The sequence below is a fragment of the Phalaenopsis equestris genome, unplaced genomic scaffold (genome assembly GCF_001263595.1).
Source record: "Phalaenopsis equestris unplaced genomic scaffold, ASM126359v1 Scaffold000050, whole genome shotgun sequence".
NCBI lineage: Eukaryota > Viridiplantae > Streptophyta > Magnoliopsida > Asparagales > Orchidaceae > Phalaenopsis > Phalaenopsis equestris.
The window spans coordinates 256,031-270,534 of record NW_018164492.1 but is presented as its reverse complement, the minus strand read 5'-3'; the positions used below and the strand labels follow the sequence as shown (position 1 = coordinate 270,534).

The 14,504-nt window shown below is 32.6% G+C and overlaps 1 protein-coding gene across 3 annotated transcripts in view; it reads right to left on the bottom strand.

Annotated features, from left to right (window-relative positions):
• The window catches only part of LOC110019131, a 38,990-nt gene extending 31,633 nt beyond the window's left edge, over positions 1-7,357 (bottom strand). The window contains exons 1-3 of one of the 3 annotated variants that reach the window (XM_020716709.1): positions 6,996-7,357; positions 3,470-3,625; positions 1,082-1,186 (exon numbers count right to left, since the gene is read on the bottom strand). In XM_020716709.1, coding sequence (XP_020572368.1) covers positions 1,082-1,186; positions 3,470-3,625; positions 6,996-7,316 — 582 coding nt within the window. In that variant the 5' untranslated portion in view covers positions 7,317-7,357. The remainder of the gene's footprint in view (positions 1-1,081; positions 1,187-3,469; positions 3,626-6,995) is intronic. The other 2 variants (XM_020716710.1, XM_020716711.1) reach the window with 2 other exon arrangements.
• Between the last annotated feature and the right edge of the window lie 7,147 nt (positions 7,358-14,504).

Genomic DNA, 14,504 nt, shown 5'->3' with positions numbered 1-14,504 from the left:
TTAAATAATTTTTCCTATTTTGAGTCATTCACATTTGATTTTCCCATGTCTAATCGTGAAAACCTAAACTTTGAAATCTTGAAGGCAAAACCACCTGATCTTAATCGAGAGTTTTCTTAAATGACTCTCAGTCATTTAAGATGTAATTAACTATAGGGGATTGCTTCTATAGGGAACCAGGAACCCAGATAAAATAAATCTTATCTAATCCTCGTATTAGGTAGGGGAACTTGTTGGCAAATAAGACAATTTCGCAGACTAAAATAGATGTCACAAATTCGTTAGTTTAGGTGATTGAATTTCTATTACAAGTGATATATTTATTCTTTGGAATAAGTGTATTACTTGTAGTATTGTATTCAATTATCTAAATTATTTAAAATGTGAGACTTATTTGATCTCACCTATTTTAAAATTAAAATGTTATTTTTAAAAAATTAAAAGGGTTATATTTATATTTAAATTATTTTCAAAATTACAAAATCATTCACTTTTTCAAATCACGAAGGTTAAAAAAAAAACGGCCGACAGATATACTTCAAGAATTACTTTTAATAATTAGTGATAGAACTTTAATTTTTATCGATCAATTGTCTATTCCCATCTTAAAAGTTTTAAGCCCCCAGGTCAAGTCATGGCAACATTTTTATCACAAAACATCTTCATGGATTTCTCAATTGAATGTATTAACTCTCCAAGTAGCTTAAGTAGCAACATGCATTCACCGTAAGCCATGGGATATAGCTCAAAATTTAGCTTCTACATAGCCTATTGCTCCAACTGATTGTTTGTGGCTCCATTGATTCTAAGCTCACTAAACCCTACAGAAAATTAGGTAAATATCTAATTTTCTTTTTTTTTTACTTACATTGTTTAGTTTAAACAAAAATAAACAAAGTAAGCAAACCGATTTTAGAAAATTAAAAAGAGATGATGAATTTGAATCCAGTAGCATTGGAGGCGTTTTCGTTTTATTATTATTATTATTATTATTATTATTTAACCAGAATCATGTTATTTGTTTGCAGCTTGTCTCGAATTCTGCGAACAAACAAATAGAACAACTACTGCAGCAGTTTACCTCAGGCTTCTTGCCAATCAGCTCATCCGCCAGCCTGAGACACTGATTAACATCCAAAGTCCCAACAACAACGCAGTCTTTTCCATCAACAGAGAACTGAATTTTCTAAAACAGTAAATGAGATTCGAACCCAAGATAATAATATAAGATTTCAAAATTAAGAAAAATCTGCAGTAACATTTCAAAAGCGCAGACATTATCATAGAAAACAAAGTATTCTGCATGTCCAAGAATATAATATGATTCCAATCTTGATTTTTATTTGAGGAAGCTTGGTGGCTGAGAGATCAAAAAGAAACAATGCCATAGAGATTGCATGTATACTAGAAAGCATAGGGAGAACAAATCTAAATCATTATTTTATTAAATTTAACGAATGGATATCTATTGATGAGCATATAATTGGAAAATAAAGAGAACAGAAATGCGGGTATCTTTGATTAAGGTAAAAAAGAGAATATAAAATTATAGAAATAAAACAATATGCAAGCAACATATTTAACAGAAAAGCATGTTCCAAGAAATCAGGATTGAAGGATCCAACATAAGACATATAAAAGTACCAGTACTGAAAAAACAATTATCAATCTAAGAGACGATGTTTGATTATATGTGTGTGTGCACCTTTTTTTTTTTTTTTTTTTTAATTTTGATCTTTTTTTCTCATAAGAAAAAAAAATCAATTTGTGTTATATTAGATTCATTCTTATAATTAATAATATATTCATTTCTTTTCTTAATTAAAATATTTGCAATAACAAAATCATAAACTAAATCAAAATCTAATATGGTTTTATCGTTTTCATTTATCAAAAACAGTAGCCACCATGAATATTTCTAAAATATTCCACCAGTCTACCAATATGTTCATTTAAATCTCCTCCAATAAAATTCTTTCTTGAAGAGATATCATTTGCATTAATTCTTCAAGGTTATTCTAAAATTTTCTTTTGAACCTATATCCAAACCTACCTAAGGAGCATAAATATTGATAGCATTAAAAAACTTAGTATCAACAACAATATCAGGGATATAATTTTATCTCTAATTCTATCAATTTTTACAATGATATCTTTCAAATTCTTATCTGTAATTACACCTAAACCATTTCTAATGATATCTTTCAAATTCTTATCATTTTTTACAATGATACCTATAAGAGTATCTAGATTCCAATATTTTATCTTGGACTAACTTCTTTGTCCGTTTTCATCAATAATGTGAGAACTCTTGCTTATTTAATACTACACTGGGACACCAGTGTAACATGCACATCCGTAATTTGTTGCTTTGCAGAGCAGTTGTAGTTAATTTAGCAGTGGAATACTTCTGCCACGAGATTCATCCTAATGTTACCATGCACTAGCAGTTCACTCAAAATTTTGTGATGGGCTAGCCAAACTTATATGTATTCAAAACTTTTGTTACATCCCGACTACATGGCTTGGAAGAAATCAATTGAAATTTGATTGGACGGTGTGAGTTAATAAAATTAGAATTAATGTATAAAATTATAAACATCATTTTAATTATATTTGCTATCACAGCTCGGCCTGGGAGCTCAGAATACCAAGATGGAAACAAATGATGGACAAAGGAAACTATCTACATATTTTTATTTCATAATTAAATTGTATCCAAATTACAAGAGTTATTTTATTTCACAAAACTTTAATTTACAAATAATTTGTATATATTTTAAATTTCTACTACTTGCAAAAAATAAAAATTGAAATATACTACCTATCAACTTGAGCTCATCGGCGTTTGTACAAATATTTTCTAGGATCCATAAATTATAAAGAAGATTTTTTGAAAAATGTCAGCACTTAAAGGTGTAAGTTAAACTATTTAGTGGATAAAATATCTATAGATTACAATAATTCTCATTTTTAAAATATTTTTGAAAAAAAAATCTAAGAAATAAAAAGGAAAACAATAAAGAAATTATTTTTTGGTTACCTTTCTTTATTTCAATTATAATATATGTCATTAGGAGTCATCATCTAAACATATACTAATAAAATATGTTTAACATATTTCAAAACCTTCAAAAAATGTAAATAACCATTTAAACTTACATTTTTACATTATAATGTACAAACAAATAGTAATGTATTCCAAGTCAATAGTGGAATAAAAATTATAATAGGGGCATGATGAAAAGTACATGTCACTAAGCTCCAGTTCCTTCTTCATGAGGTAATTATCGTTGGTGTTTGTTAAAAGTTTTGATTGTTTCGAAGTGATTTTTAATTTATGCAATGAATTGCTTAGAAGCAAGATGCTAGTTATATCAAAATCAAAAGCACAAAAAACAAAGAATACCAAACTAAAGCAAATATTTTCATCCAAATAGATAATAAGCAAAAAGAAAATTCTATATACCTTGCATGAAGAGCATAATTCAGCAAACGATCTCAATGAAGTTGATGATGGTAACGTAGCATTTATACAGCTAACCCTTTTAAATCCTATCTTCTTTCCAGCAACCCGCTCTTTCAAAGCTTCATACTCTCGCTCTGTTAGATACTTTTTATAATCCTAACAAAACTTGTTAAAAGGAAAACACAATCAATTCCAAAAAGAAAAAAAAAATAAGCCTATAATTGTACAGTAGGCATAATTCAGTAGAGAGGCAAAATCAATGGTTATCAAGAAAACTGATAGAAAGGGGAAACACATTTGGAGCCTTATAAAGATTGAAGAAAGCTTAAAAACACCAAATAAAACATATTTGTTGTAGAAGGCTTAAAACCAAGCCTAGCTGGCCAAAACAAGCTCAAACACCATGACCTAACTAAAATTTTAGGCAATTAAGCTAATGGGCTATATTCACAATGGCAAAACCATAAACTTTTCCAGCAAAGATACAAATTGATCATTTTAAAAAAAATTTCAATCTTTTTATTTGGGCTTGAAATCGACATTGACAAATTTCAAAACTTCTTGTTTAAATTTGTCAATATAAAAAACTAAAATATACGAAGATTAAAATAAAATTATACTTTGTAATGCATAATCTTCATATTTTGAAAGATCAGTACAATCAAATATTATCTCACGATAAATAACACTAAAATGTATATATATATATATATATATATATATATATATATGTTTTATGTTAAGAAAGAGAGAGGGAGACAAACAAAAAAGAATTGGGCTCGTTCTATAAAAAATGATCTTGATTTATCAAAGTTAAATGAAAATATGACACGTAGGACACAATGGAGAAAAAGGATTCATGTATCTGACCACGTTTAGTCGGATAAAGGCTAGTTGTTGTTGTTGCACACAAGAATTATGTGTTATGTAAATCCTTCAAAATATAATTTATACTTTAAAATTAGTGTATCACAAAATTATTTTGAAATTTGAAAAGGGAGAATATTAAAATTTTAACCCATCTATAAAAGAATAACAAGGTGCTCCATTTTTTAAGGAAAAAAATAGGTTTCAAATTTTTTAAAATAAATATTCAAATTTTAATTGATTAAAATGAATGATTTTTTTTTAAATAAAATGTTAAATTTTATTTAAGTTGAATAAAAAATGGCCATTTAAAACAAAAAGTATTACATCAATAAAATTTAAAATCTATTTTTAATTCAAGTTTTGAAGTCGAATTAGCTCACATATAGAACAATTTAAGAGTAAATATTTTAAAAATTATTATTTAGTTAGACTTCAAAAGATAGCCCCCTTGAATCTGTCAGTGTTTATCCAAGCCCCATCCTTGAAAAACTCATCAAAAAGTTAGACTGAATCATGTTCCAGAAAGTTGCATGGAGTCATATTCCAAGTTTACACCAAAAATATAATATCAAGTTTACACCAAAAATGTGTCTACATGAATCTCAAGACAATTTAATGGACTAGATCAAAGAAAATATAACGAAGATCCCCCCTGATGTAAATCTATAAGATCTCACGAATCCAACCGATCGAAGGCCACTCGGTCGACTTATAGTCAGCCCAGCCGACCGACCGACTGAAGGTCAGTCAAATGACCAAAGGGTCTCCCAAGCCAACAAGGTACAGGCATCCATGTCGATCACTCTAAAAGAAATGATCGGACAAAGGTCTACCACCTCCAACAATCTAGTAAGTATCAACGCAAAGCTCTCTCAACGGCTCCCCCCCTCGAAAAAAGGCATCAAAAGATCGCTAAAGAATAATAATTAGGCAAACTGACCGGCTACCTGAAACACAACTGATGACCCCACTCAAGAAACGACCGGCTTCCCAGAATGAAAGCTTACTTGTGTCCAGACGAAAGTCAGCTGAAACCAGCTCAGTCGGTCTACCCAAAGACCTGCCGAACAAAAGATCCACGCATACAAAAAAAATCAGAATACCCTGTACAACCCCTCTAAACAGGGGTAAAATATGTAATTTTACATTTTGTCCTTCTCTCACGAATAAATAGGGGATCATTAAATGTATTGGTTGGGTTGTTAACGATCCGATTTCGAGCCAAGTTGAGGTAAGCTCAAAATCAGCTTAAAAAAATTTGATCCAAAATTTTGGCTTATTTATTTCGATCCACTGAATTCAGCCAAAAATTCGAATTAAATTTCGAACGATTAACGTTCTTCGAGCTAAATTCACTAAATTCATAGACCTAACATCACTAGGCCTCTTAACGATTTGATTTCAAGGCGATTTGAGGCCGCTCAAAATCGGCTCTAAAAAAATTCAAACAAAAATTTTGGCTTGTAACTCGGCTCATTTATTTCGATCCGATCTCGATATGAGTCAAAATTCGAATCAATTTTTGAGCGATTACCAATCTTCGAGCTAAATTCACATCCCTTGGTATTAGGGGCTTTTGGCTGTTCTTCCTATACCCTTCTTCTATAGGGAGTCTATCATTACTCTTTTAATCTCTATATTCAATATATAAAATGGATCATAAGAGCTAGGGAATACCCCAGGAAGGCAAATAGTTGTGCAGTCTCTCCTCCCTCTCTCTCCTCCATCTCTTTCCGTCTCACCTTTTTGGTACCTATCGCTCTAATCCTTGACATGCTTCACAGAACATTCAACACTAGGGTTTACGGTCTAAGCTTTTAGCCACTCATAAGGCATGTATTATGGCCTTTTAAATTAGCTATAATAAAAGGATTTAATAAAATGTTGATATACTAACCAAATCATTACAAAAAAATTAAAAACAGTACTAAATGCACAATTCTTTTTTGTCAATGTTCACTCTTTTTGCCAATTACACGCGAGCTTAAGAATGAAATCTTGTGCGTCTTAGTGAATGAACCATGTGACTGAAAATAAAAACAAAATGATTACCATTTAAAAAGCAAACTGATGTGATTCTTTCATGACAAAGCAGTCGAAATAAATACAAAATCAGATGAAATACATTCATGTAAAAGGATGTCAGATAACGAAATAAAATAAAGAGAAAAATCATTGTAATGTGACCATTATTCCTGCAAACCAAACAAAGACAAAAAATTACATTTCCGTTTAATTTCTCTTGAATCAAACAAGTGATTCAAAACGAATTTTAATCAATTCCTCAACCATTTCCAATTCCAATTCCTTTTCATTTCCTCCCCGTCCATTCTTTTAAACCAAACAAAACCAAAATTTCTCACAATTAGGAGTATGCAGAACTCAAGTTCACACAGACAATCCCTCTGCACACAAACTCAAAAACTCGAGAAAAAACTCAAAACCGTTACGCTAAAACATGAATGAACAGAAACCCAGAGAAAAATAAGCTATATCCCAACTAAGGTCGGCTAACCTCAGCTCCACAGGACTGGTTGAAATCACCCTCTGCACGCAATCTCAAAAACTCGAGAAAAAACTCAAAACCGTAACGCTAAAACATGAATGAACAGAAACCCAAGGAAAATAACCTATATCCCAACCAAGATCGGCTAACCTCAGCTCCACAGGACTGGTTGAAATCGTAAAAAGTGCGAATGCGGAGTCGAACGGCGGCGTGAAGTTCTTCATCTAAGAAGCACTCGTTCAAGGATGACAAGCTCAAGTCAACTCCAATGGACGCCTGTTCACGGAGGTTGGAAGCAGCAAGCCGCCGTCTGAGCGTCCTGCGCAAATAGGGCTGCTGGCTTGAAGATGATCCCTTAGAAACAAATACGATGCGATCAGAAGTAAGGTTAGGGTTCGCTGTCAAGACTCCATTAGCGGTTGAGCTGGAGATGGACACCGAGAGGCGATGGGATGGAGAGAGCAAGGCCATCGGCGCCCTTCTGGATATCTTGGTCTCAGTCTAGCATGGGATGTTTGGCTGCCTATTATAATTAGATTCCAATAAATTCATATTTATCAAATTAAAATAATATTTGTTTGAATTTATGAATAAATTTATTGAATTCATTTATGTGGTTACCATAAATTGGCTTTGTAACTTCCTTCTTAGGCTAAATCTACTTAAAATTGAATTTCATAAGTCTAAAAATACATTAAATAGATAAATAAAGGGAAGAGAAATTAGATTTAGCGAAATATGAATTTAATTTGCTCAAATTTTTTTTTTATTTGATTGAATTTATGTTAAATATTATGTAAATACCACTCAAGTCCAGCCACCAAACATCCCCTAAATTGATTTCTTTCAGTCAAGACTATAAATTGTATCGTGATAGCTAACACTAAATCTACTTAAAATTGAATTTCATAAGTCTAAAAATACATTGAATAGATAAATAAAGGGAAGAGAAATTAGATTTAGCGAAATATGAATTTAATTTGCTCAAATTTTTTTTTATTTGATTTGGTTTATGTTAAATATTATGTAAATCCCACTCGAAGTCCAGCCACCAAACATCCCCTAAATTGATATCATTCAGTCAAGACTATAAATTGTATCGTGATAGCTAAGATGTGGCGCAAAGCGGGCAGATCAGTTGTTCGGGACCTGGAATTCAGGGATTTGAAGGGACATTGGGTGATAACTGATTGCTTGGAAGTTAGAGTTAGTTTGTCGGCGAGTTACTGTGACCTGAGAACGGGTGGTTGTCGGTCGATGAGGGTACCGAACCGCCCTTTGCTATTAGTGAGGTGGGGAGTGAAATTTTTTTTAAGAATTATATATATATATATATATATCACTCACCTCTCATCTATTTATTTCATATCTATTTATCTATTTAACACATGAACATTAAATTTTACATCACCTTCCACATGCATTAAAAGGTGTATTTCACATTTTAAAAGTTAAAATAATGACACTTTTGACATCATATGAAAGATTTGGGTGTAATAAGTATAAATATTAAAGTTTAGACAATAGATTTGTAATTACATAAGAATTGGGTGGTATGTATGTAACTATTCCTTTTTAAAATTGTAAATTTCGAAAACTTGAAATCATTCATTGAAATCATTCAATGACCTTGGTCGAATGGGCTAATTAAGCTTGAAACTTATGGAGCCATGTAGTAGACTTTAAAATATCAGTCAAGGCACCATCTTTGTCTTTCCTTTTAAATTAGTCTCAATAAGTTAGAGAGAACCAAATAAAGTTATATAGATGTTTGGTATAACTTGATTTGACCCATTAATCAAACCAAATCCTAATGGGTATATTTGATCTTACACGACCAAATTTATATAATTATTCAGCTTTATTTTTCTTAATGCTTCAAAATTTTAATATTCAGTCATTTAAGACTTATAGAACCAATTTTACTAATTCAAGTAATTGACTCATGACTAATATTAAATATTTAATCAATCAATTAAACATATATTACATGTCCTTACTTAACTCATGATTAAGCCCAATTACAACAAGTGATTTGTTTGACTTCATTTGACACAAATGGACCTTGTAGATCAAATTGACTAATTGGATCAAATTATTATAAACAATACTCACTCATTATAGATGCTTTAAGTTCAATAGTCCATCAGTTATGTCAATTGACACTAACTAACTCAACCAATATGACCATGTTAATCTCATTTTTTGTCATATACGACTCACACAGACATCACCTCATGGTTCAACACAACGAAATTGGCCAAAAGGGCGCCCTGTCCATTTTGGCTTGGTGTGGCCGCGCTAGGCTTGGGCGTGCCCCAAAGTACATTTGTGTGGTCACGCCATATCTAGGCTTGAGCACACCCAGACAAGTCAAGTCAGTGATCTATGGCCTTTGCCCACATATCGAGCCTCAACTCGTCGTAGGCAGTGATTTGTGGTTCACTATCCGCCAGGCTGGTTTCCGTCTTCGGCTCGCCACCTCATCGGATGACTCCGGAGGGTCCTGTCACTGCCTTCCGCACCCATAAAAGGGTACTCTGAAAAAGGGAACAGAGATGTTCGGGTACTGCTAGCATGGGAAGAAGAAGTGTAGAGGGAGAAGAAGAAGGGAAACTTCCTCCTCTCCTCCCGGCAAATTCTCTTTCTTTCCTTAACTTAAGCCTTTTTATTTTAAAGTTTAACCCTAAACCCTAAAGTCAGTCAACTCAAAGGCCTTGGATTAGGCTTCGGTTTTGGCTCGGCCCGAACCAAGCCTAACCCAAATTCACCTAAACAAACCTAAACATGACCCAACCAAACCTAACACAAACCCTAGACCTCACCCAACCTAGGTCTAGCTCAAGCCAAACCAAAACTCTAGACCTAACCAAACTAGACCTTGCCTAGACCGCCTAAATCTGAATCAGGTTTAACATAACCTAGATCTGACCCGACCCAAACCAAATCCAACTTGGGTCAATGCAACTTAATTTTGAGAAAACAACAAAACAAAATAAATAAAATTACAAAGAAGGCAGCAAATAACAGAGCTAACCATCGAGCACACCAACAAGAGCACCACAAGAAGAAGATGGTCAGAGAACCATCGAAGAGGGTGAGTGAGAAGGAGGAAGAGGAAGAGAAAGTACCCAAACTTAGGGAATATTTATAGAAGCTTAGAAGGAATGGATCGATGACGAGAACGAATAACTCCCACAGATGGTCCCCGATGACCGTCGATTGAAGCAAATTTTGATGATGGTGTTTCCATTGATGGTTACAGCTCCCAAGGATCATCAGGGGCAAAACTATGCGACAATTGGTTCTCAAGCTTGAGCAGAAAGTTCAACAATATGGTCATGTCTTCGGGTGGTGTGACTACATCTCCCACTAAATTGTGGCAGCATGGTCATTTAGCTAAGTGGCATGACAATGTCGTCGAAAAAGAGGGGCAGTATGGTCATGCCCAATTATTTTTTTGTGTGGCCGCACTAGAAATGGCATGGGCATGCCCGGGATGGCGTGGTTACGTCGAAAAGTGGCATGGTCATGGCACTAATGGTGAGAACTTCAATATATTTTTATTCATTTTTAACCTAGGAATCTTTCTACCACGGAATATCTTCCCACAAATAGAAGTGGTCCCCAAGTTGCAAAAATTTGGATCAAATATGTGGGCCCCTCCCCAAAAAATTTTGAGATTTTTGATGAGAGCTATAATGGACTTTAAATTGGTCACCTTTGATATTCTGAGCTTATTTTGACTATATTTTGAGTTTGAAATTGATTTGAGTTCATTTTGAGGGTAAAATTGTAATTATCATACAAATTATCCAATTTATCATCCAAATTATTGTAGGTTAAATGAGTCTAAAAAACGGAGTCCAACATGGGAACGAAGAGGCTCATTTAAAAGATTTTGATAGTCTATACACATTTGCAGAGTCTGTTTTGCAAAGCAACACTTCGTTGAAATTTTTTTACGTGGGATGAATTTTCATGCATTAAAGCTCATCATATAAAATTTATTATAAAAAGTCGTCCGAAAACTACCAAAACTTATTTCATGTTATTTATGTATTGATAATGAACAAAATGCAAATCGTAGTAGGAAATTCCAAGCATTATAATGACATGTAGAGAAAAAATAATTTCAGAGCTTAAAAAATGATAATTTCATAACATTACCTCAACGAGCTGCAATTTAGTCCAACTTTAAGATTTGGTTGAAGTTGATTATATTTGATTTTCATTTGATGTGTTTTGCTTTAAATGTTTGTGGTGGGTGAAGGCTTGACAAAAAGTGAAGTCAACATACCCGAGCCCTTCAAGTGTTAAATCTCCATTAATTAACCCTTTCAATTATCATAATGACCTAAGTACCAAATTAAGCTTAACAATGCTAGCCTAACTAGCCACAATTCTTCCCAAGGAAGCTACACGAAGCTAAAAGCACATATGGGGGCACCTCATTGGCCACCCACCATTTTTAATTATCCACATGTCCAAAGTTCATTAGCTTCAAGGTTTGACCCTGTCATGCCTAGAGGCTTCTTAGAGCTCAGACCTAGCCCCCATGCCTATAAAAACACCCCTTGAGATTCCATTTTGTTGTTACAAACTCATTGTCCATTCATTAATAATCATTTTCTTACACCCATTCAACATCCCTTTATTTGTTTCTAAAGCTTTCCCAAAATCATTAGCTTTCTTCTCTGCACCATCCCGAGCCTAGCCATACAAAATTTTCCCTTAATTTCCCAACACAAAACCTAGATCAAATCAATTCACCTCATCCATCCATTACTCCTTCAATCTATCGCTAAAGGATTCCCAAGCCCTAAAACCCAATCCAACCTTAAAATCCCCTCTACCGGATCCTTTTGAACCACCCCTTTAAAAATCGAGCAACTTTGTGAGTGACTTCATGGATGGAGCCCTTGTTAATCAAATTAGAGCTAGAGGACCTCTCATGGATACAAGATGATCGTTTCAAACCACTCAAATCAAAGGAATGCTTCTAAGATCAATGTATAACACTAAAATTAGAATCTTAGGCTCAGTAATGGTCATTCATGAAGAAAAGTATAAATCCATGGAGTTTTGACCATAGGATCTAAACCTAAGACCTAGTGATTTTTTGGGATGAAAATGATCATATAAACTTAAGGCAAAGCACATGGATCGTGCACAGTTCTTTGGTTGACATAGGTCCATCGTCCAGTTTGCTTCCATGTATTATGGAGCAAATGACAGATATCAGATCGTGCAAATATCTGAGAAAACCTACAGAGCATTAGATCACAATCCTACTTAGCGCCTAATAATTGCTTCACCAACCAAACAAGGGTGAATGTTTAAGTCATGAATCCAAGAAGGATACGTGGAAAAGTAGAATTGCGGAGGAGCTGTCCCGATGGCTTGCGTGGATCTCTTAAACACATATTTAGATAAATAATTTAAATGAGAAATTAATAAAAAAAATTTAAAAAATCATAAAAAATTCAAGGAAATTCACAAAATAAAAAGAAAATCGTCGGGAGCACAAAATAAAATGAGAAACATTGTTGAATAATTTTTTTAAAAAAATAAATACTATACTTTTTTTATTAAATAAAATCCATAAATCAATTAAAAATTCATAAAAATTTTTATAAAACTTAAAATTAAGTAAAATTTTGGTAATGTGTGGTCTCTCACCACAATGACTTTTCTTAATTTTCTCAAGGACAAAAAACCACAAAATAATTAGAAATTATAATTTCAAGTAAAAATAGTAATTAATCAACAAAATAAATAAAATAAATAAATAAAAACAATAAAAAAAATTAAAAAAATCAAAGAAAACATTGCTAATAGTAACATTTAAATTCATCCATTCAAACACAATAAAACATTGATTATGTGTATGGGTTGATATGCAAATTGATATTAACACAATCACTCTCTTATTTCCAAATCTTGATTAAATCACATAAATACATGTTGAATTTACAACATTATGCTTGAATATGTAATTGCAATGAAAAAGTTAATATAGATTTCAATTTGAAAAGCCAATTAATAATTTTCTAAAATTCCAATTAATGATAATTGATGAGAAATCAAATAATTCACTAATTTTAAAATTTCATAAATGTTTGACACAATTAATAAAATTATGTGACAACATAGAAATTGCAAATTAACTCTAAACCATTAAATTGAATATTTGAAATCTTGAAAATTGATAAAACCTTATTTAAAATCATTAATGAATAAAAATTCCAGTAAAAGACGTGTAGAATAATAGAGATAGACATATTTATGATTAGGGCTGTCAAAAAAGCTCGTTGTTCGCGAACAGTTCGTGTTCGGTTCGTCAATGAGTTTGTGTTCGATTCGTTCGATAAGTAAATGAGACGAACGTGAATAAATTTTTTTTGTTCGGTTAGTTAAACGAACCAAGCACACACAGTGATGCATTTGTTCGTGTTCGAATTGTTATTGTTCGAAATATAAAATAATTTAAAATAGTTATATAAAATAATTATATAAATTTTTTTTTAATATTTTAAAATTTTAAATTTTATAAATTATAATATATTCGTAGAAATGATAATTCAACTCTTTTTTCAAAAATATAAAAAACAGATAATTATTAATTACAAACTCTAGTATATCATATTTTTTATTATACTTATAGTCATATATTTGATCAATCAGTATAGTTCAAAGTGTATTGTCTGATCTAAGTTGAATTAGTCATTAAATTTACCATTAAAATAATTAAAATCTTGGTTCCTCACTTTAAATTTCAAAAATGTGAACTAGTGGGATAATTACAAATATAACTTCCTTGCTTTTAAACCATCAAATTGAGTTCTTAAGAACTTAAAATTGATGCAATCTGACTTGAAATGATCATTAAAGACCAAAGCAACAATATTCTGGCAAAATTATTTTGTATAAAGTAAGGATATGTGCATTTATAACTTCCCAAAATTACAAATATACCTTTGATACACCGCCAACAAATTTCCATCAACCAGCACGAATCTAAGTGCAATTTTTTGAACAAGAGACATTCAAACTTCGATTAAAAGTCATCCGGAGCTCCGATTTCAGCAAAATTATAGTCAAACTAATCGGCTTGATGAGATGGACATAATGATATAAAAGTTAGTCCAATCCGAGTCCAATCAGGCCTGGATCAAGTCATTAAACCACTACTGGAGGATTTTTAAAGGCATTTGAAAGGTCAAACATATGTCAAATCTAACAAGTTTAAAATCGAATCGAACGTCTCAAAAAGACGAATCCAACGAGCCCAAGATTGCTCAATTCCGACATCGTTAAGACACTCAAATGTCCATTAAACGTCATATGATCAAGGGAAGTTCTACGGGTTGTCCGATCAAAATGGTTCATATTCCTGCATTAATTGCACTCAAAACACTATAAATAGAGCATCACCCCTCACATGAAAGGGGAGGAGACTTGAGAGAGAACTTGAGGTTTTGAGAAGGAGCTCAGGTCCAAGATCATCCTCGTCATCATCGATCGTTGTCGATCACCACTAACAGTCAACAACGACCGCCGACCTCTGTCGACCACCGCCGACCACCGTTGAACGCCGCCGATCACCGTTGACCTCCGTCAACCACCACTTACTAGACGCAATCAGTCAACGTAATA